The 6464-nt window shown below is 37.2% G+C and overlaps 1 protein-coding gene across 1 annotated transcript in view; it reads left to right on the top strand.

Moving 5' to 3' along the window:
• Window positions 1-4149, top strand: part of STK17B (serine/threonine kinase 17b) — an 11046-nt gene extending 6897 nt beyond the window's left edge. Inside the window, exons 5-7 of the mRNA XM_009081426.1 lie at window positions 844-892; window positions 2019-2198; window positions 3763-4149. Coding sequence (XP_009079674.1) covers window positions 844-892; window positions 2019-2198; window positions 3763-4045 — 512 coding nt within the window. The 3' untranslated portion in view covers window positions 4046-4149. The remainder of the gene's footprint in view (window positions 1-843; window positions 893-2018; window positions 2199-3762) is intronic.
• The last annotated feature ends 2315 nt before the right edge of the window (window positions 4150-6464 follow it).

The raw sequence follows: 6464 nt of genomic DNA, 5'->3' as shown, positions 1-6464 counted from the left end.
AGCTCATGTAATGCACTTACCAACTTACTAGTCACTACTGGAGAAAGAACATTACAGGCTACATATTTTGAGCTGTTCTGTTTCTAGAGCAGTCAACAAATATTTGCAGCAAAAAAATCCCAAATTATATCAGTAAGTGCACCTCAATTTCGTGCTGTAGTATTTGTTGTGATGCAGGCTGGTGAATCAACAAGAAATTTGGGCTGTTAAATTCTTTTGACTGATATTGAAATATGACATTAGCATGCACAAAGAAATGTCCTTTGGATTAGGGGTGTTGTTTAGTGTGGTGATTTAACGAGGTGACAATATTTCTTGGAAAGGGAAAGATTGCTCTTAACACTTGACCCTCTCTGAGGGACAAGATCCCTTCAGGATTTGCCAATACTCAGTTTTAAGAGCACTTCAGTGTGCAGTGAATAACTTGCTATCTAGCATATGCTAACAGCCACTGATGCTGAAATTGGCTCGTTCATCTGGTTGTGCAGTGTTGACGTGCTGAAGGCTTTATGCATTCCCCTTAAACTGTATACTTGAAAACCTCTTAGAAGCATATTTTATGTGCGTGCGTCTGGCTAGAAAACATCTTGAGACTTGGATAGAATAGACTTTAGGCTGTGTAGTACCCTTTTAGTGTGAACCAATTAAACATCAGTGTGTCTAGGCAAGTGGAAATAACTTGGTCCACCCTTGTGGGTTGAAAATAATAAACTTAATGAAACTGCATGTTTAGTCTCATAATGGTTGGCAAAAAAAAAAAAAAAGCCAGAAATGTAGTGTGTGACTCAAGGCCATTTGAATAATATATTTATTAAAGCATTTTTCTTCTCTCCATCTCTTTAGCTCCAGAAATCTTAAACTATGATCCCATTACCACAGCTACGGACATGTGGTAGGTTGTATATCTTAATTCATTTTATTGAGATAGGTGGGACCACTTGGCAATTTAGGGGCCAGATTCAGACACTGATGCACTTTTATCTGGCTTAACACCCTTATGTTGGTGGGCTGGCTCTGAGAGGGAGAGATGGAAGGGGAAGAAGCCCTCAGGGTATAACTCAGAGCTCACAGGAACTTAGAAGGGAATGCAGGTGGCTTCTGAGTATGTGTAGTGTAGATATTTGTTCTAAGAGAACAATACCATGGTTGTATAGCATAATAGTAGTTACTCTTGAGTGACATGCTTTCAGGTATTAGCTACCCTTGGACACTCTTCCCTCCCCACTTTTGTATGTTAGATAATTTTACTATACAAATGATAAGAAGTATTTAAGTTTTCTACTTCTTTAGAGAAATATCTGCAGAATGAATCATTAAAAATGAGACAAGTATCTTAAACAGATCCAGAACTTTCTGTGGCATGTTAATTTTATGAGCTGTGTTAATTTAATGACTAGCTTTGAGATGTTTCCTTAAAAACAATATATTCATATACTGTTCTTGAGCATATAAATAGTTAAAATTCAGTGTTAAAAGTTATGATCTAATTGCTCCTCGAAATTCTCATAATAGTAACTGAATCTTACCACTTATTATTTGCCTGCTTTTGTGGGAAGACATGAAAACAAACTATTGGTGCCCTACTCAGGATGACAAACACTGCAGCTGCATGTTTCCACACTTAGTAATGAGTACTGAGTTCTGATCTATCAGATATCAAGCACTTTTATTGTGCATCAAGAAACCATCAAAGATTTATAATAGATTGCATGATCTGTGACACTCGTGTTCATGTTTTTGGGGAAAAAGATCTCAGCAAGAGGATATTGTAACACAAGTTGGGTGTTGAGTGTACAGAAAGGTTGACTAAATCTGGAACTTCATCCAGAATTGTGGTGGAAAATGGGGTGATATTTACATGTGCATACATGGTTGAATCACATAAAACTGAGGTGTCACATGATGCTCCTAATTCTGAATGTGGGATGCCTCAGGAAGTGTGATCTGCAGCACAACAAGTCTGCAGGGTGTATTGTCTGGATATTCTAGTGGCATTACACATTGTGTTCTTACCTCAGGAACATAGGTGTCATCTCATACATGCTGCTGACACAAGAATCACCATTTGTGGGAGCTGATATTCAAGAAACTTACCTTAATATATCTCAAGTTAATGTGGATTACTCAGAAGAAACTTTTTCATCAGTTTCACAACCTGCCAAAGACTTCATTCAGAAACTGCTCATAAAAAACCCAGAGTAAGTATCAAACTCCTGCAGGCAAGAATCTTAACTTTGTGGAGCACCTAGAAAAAGTAATTGTTAATTTATGTGCTTAATATCAGTAATATGATCAGTTGGTATTATCCACTGGATATTTAAAGTGTAGGCTTATGCTTTTTCATAATGTGTGAAAAGCATCTTTGATCCTCTGTCTGGCTGTTATTGTCGAATATTGTTGTTACTGATATTATTAGTCAGGCTTGTTCTTTGAGGCTGTTATTTTGAGTTTCTTTATATTTTCATTCAGAGGACAGATTGTTAATGAATATAATAAAATATATTCTAGAAAGGTCACATTCTTGTCTATAATCTAGCCATTCATGGCACAATTTGGAGAGAGAAAATGCCATCTCTTTGCAGTGCTTCCTTGTTTCCTGATTTACCTTTTATGTATCTTTCTACTCTAATGCCTCTTTTGTTTTATACTTATACCTGGCAGTGCTTTGCCATGTTCAGGCTTCTGAAAAACATTCTCAATCAAAAGTGTAAATTTGTTTTCGTTGTTAAGGCACTTTGCATGCTTTGGGAGTTCAGACTCTAATCAATCAAGACCTTTCAAAATAGCCCAACTTTGAGAAGTTAGCTGGTCAGGTATTATCAGTTATGGTGCTAGGTATTGTCATTTGTGGTGAGACAGTAGTCCTTGTCATCTTCAGAGAGCTTGTGGCAAGCAGGAGTGACCCTGTCGTTGGGTTGAGAGAGGCTCTTTGATAGGAGGGAACAATGGGAGATGATACCTAAGAAGTGTCTGCTTTGATGAAATAAAGACTCCTTATAAAGTCATGTCTGAAGAGACATTTCTATTTTAGCATCTCACATAGATGCTTTGCCAATCTCTGGAGTATACAAACCCCCTAGTATCATGAGGGAATCTTTTATGTTTGTGGAGTGCCTAGAGAAAGGGAATTAATTATGAAGACTTTTGATAGCTTTTAGTGTGGACCTGCAGGATATTTACATTCTGTCACAGTTACTACTCACTTTCTCTCTTCTGGGCATCTCAAGAGTCTTCACTTTTATCCTTAGTCACCTTTTTTTTTTCTTTGTTGATTTTTATTTATTTATTTATTTATTCCTATTTCAATTCTTGATGACTATTCCTCATTGAATTTTCAAAGAAGAAATCTGTCCTCGGGTAGTAAACTGTTGCACTTCTCTGACCAAAAACTTTTCATATGTTCTGGTAGAGTTAAGGACAAATAGTTGGCTCTGTTGCATCAGAGCCAGTTTTCCAGCAAGTTCAAAAGCATAGGCATGTGCACATTTATATACACCACGTTAAGAACATCCCAAGGGACTGTGTTCCCTGTTCTGATGAAAAGCTAACCAGCTTTAGGGGAAACTGGCAGCTAAACTTAGATGCATGTGGCCAGTACTTAACCCTAACTGTGTGTTTTCTAGCTGCTTAGGTAGTGGTGAAAACCCAACAGTATTGACCCTTTAGTGTCAGTTTTGCTTCTTAGCATGTGTCAGAGCTATTTTATTTCGGTTTTAGTATTTCTGGAATTAACTCAAGCACCTTTGCCTTTGTTTTTCTCAGGGAAAGGCCCACAGCAGCAGACTGTCTTTCTCATTCCTGGTTGCAGCAAGGGGAGTTCACCCTCTTGTGTAGCCCTGAAGAAACCTGTTGCTCTTCCCAGATGCCAGGACACACAGCAAAGTGCTCAGAGGAGCGCAGTGTCAAGTCCAGCTGTAATGGTACCTGTAGCAACAAGGAAGACAAGGAAAACATTCCCCAGGACAGCAGCACAGTCTCCAAACGCTTCCGTTTCGATGATTCACTGCAGTATCCCCCAGACTTCATGACAGACTTAGTATGTTAATGTGTAACAGACCTTTTATAACATGAATTCAGCATAATCTATTCCAGTGGTGAATATGAGATTATGGTTTGCCCATTCGTGCCTCATTGGCATACTGGAAATGCACTTTCATTCTTTTATGCTGGTGCCTCCTTTCCTATCCATTGCTGGCAGTGGATTAAACTCTTGAGAAGCTGGAGTTGTTGCACCAATAAAATGAATTTTTTTTTAAAAGAAGATATAATTGAGGTTTTTTTGCACTTTTCAAGTCCTAGTCAAAAAGTGATGCTAGAGTGAACAAACTGCAACCTGAAAATGAGTTTGTTCAAACTCAACCTTTGCCAAACAGTGGTTGGATACAGACATGCCTTTATGACTAGCCTTAATAAGAAATTGGTCCAAGCAGGGAAACTAAATCTAGTTGTCTTACTGGGCTTGTTTGTGACCATTCTTGTCACTTTAAATACAGCCTAAAGTTGGTGTGTTTTGGGACTATGATACATCTGTTAGTGCCATCTGGAAAGCTGTTTTCCCCCTAGGATCATTAGGAGTTATGGAAATGTTTGTGCCTTATAGACCTGTCTGCTTAGGGGTTATAATGCACACTCTGTGTGGGTTTGCTGTGTTGGATCTCTGCAAAGCGTGAACTGAAAACGGGTAGGTTGTCACTCCTTGTGCTAATGGTCCTTTGCTTCCTGATAGTAAATTATATTTGAAGAAGATGAGGTTCCTATGCTGATGTGAATATTTGCTGAACTTGTTAGCTTGCCTTAATAAAACCTCTGAAATAGTATAATTTACCTGTATTGATGTTTTCCTTACCTTAAAAACACCCAACCAAAACCAATTGGAAAAAGCCTAAAGCAACCTCCACAAAAATACTCTCACTGAAGAAGGCCCAAACCAGAAAGTGTCTTTATAGTTAAAAATAGTAACTGAATAAACTGAAAATAACCATTTTTGCCAGTGAAACTGCAATTAAAATCTTTTTTTTCTGCCTCCCTAATGCAGAAATGCATCTTTCTGTCAATTATAATACCTCATCTTCGTGCCCACTCTGAGAAATGGACTGCAGTGTGTGTGTTTAAAGGCAGACTGCCTAATAATTGATTTGTGCCTTTAAATTTGGTTTGTTCAATGGTATTTTTTTAAGTTACGTGTGTCCCACTTCCTGTTTCTAGGTTCTGAGGAAATGATGTCAAGTTTTGACTTAAAGCAAATATCAGTTGTGCCTTACCAACCTGAAAGTAGTACAGACAAAATAATCTTAACAGAGGCTGGAAGTCTTTTGTGCAGGAAATGTATTAAAACTCATAGATATTTTGAAAGGAAATGTTGCATCAAAATATTTTTATTTTCCACTCCTCAGAGCTCAAATTTAATTGACCTTGATTTGGATTTGATTTGGTTTGTGTAATAAAATACCCCAATCTGGTAATGTTTCTCAAGTGTGCCTGGATTTGTCAATAGGCAGATTGATGTTTTGGAATAACATGATTGAGAGGTGAACAGAATGAGTGGTAAAAGGTTGTATTTCATCCTCACATAAGGAGACAACAGGTTTTTTACAAATAGATTTCAATGTAGTGTATCAACCACAATGCATGGGGGAATGGAGGTCTGTTGTCTTGATTTGGGCTGACACTCAGGTCAACAAGCAGGAAGTAGATGGAGGTGTAAGACATGTCAGACTCTTTTAGCTTATGTCTGTCAGAAAAAAGTAAAAGTTTTCCAGGACTTAATTTCATGTGCAATGAAGTAACAGGTATATTTAGCACATACAAAGCTCTGATGCCTAGGGGTAAATGAACCACACTGAGTCTCCTCTGTCTATTAACTTCTTTTCAGTGGTACTGGTAGTATATATAAGTATAAAATTACTGTGCAGGAGGCAGTTGTTGCATTGTGTTCAGGTACTTTACACCCTTATTTTTCCAAGTCCTTGGCTTTTCCCAGTTGGAGTCTTATCTAACCTCTTGGGGTTTTTTCCACCAGCATGAAGTGCTGAACTGGGTAAACTAAAATTATTATATGCATACACAGAAGTTCACTTAAAATAAAAAAGAAAATGTCTGAAAGCTGTGAAGGTAAAGGTAGAAAAGAATGTTTCTAAAATTGCTACACTTTAGAATTCTGCTACAATGTTATTGAAATGAAATTACACCTGTTTTGTAATGCCTGGAAAATAAAGCTGAAAGAATATGCCAGCACTTTATGACACAGTTGTTATTCCTTAAGATCTTTATCATAGTACCTGATGTTTACATTTCTTATTGCTTTAGAGCTAACTTATCTTTAAATAAATGAAAATTGGTCTTACCCAAGGAATTTAAGTTTTAAATATTTTGTTTGTACTGTATGTAAACTTAAAATACACCTTGAATCAGACGTTGTTTGATAAGTGCATTTGATTTATTTAAAAATATTATTGTGCATGCAT

The sequence above is a fragment of the Acanthisitta chloris genome, unplaced genomic scaffold (genome assembly GCF_000695815.1).
Source record: "Acanthisitta chloris isolate BGI_N310 unplaced genomic scaffold, ASM69581v1 scaffold829, whole genome shotgun sequence".
NCBI lineage: Eukaryota > Metazoa > Chordata > Aves > Passeriformes > Acanthisittidae > Acanthisitta > Acanthisitta chloris.
This window is presented reverse-complemented; position numbering and strand designations above follow the sequence as displayed.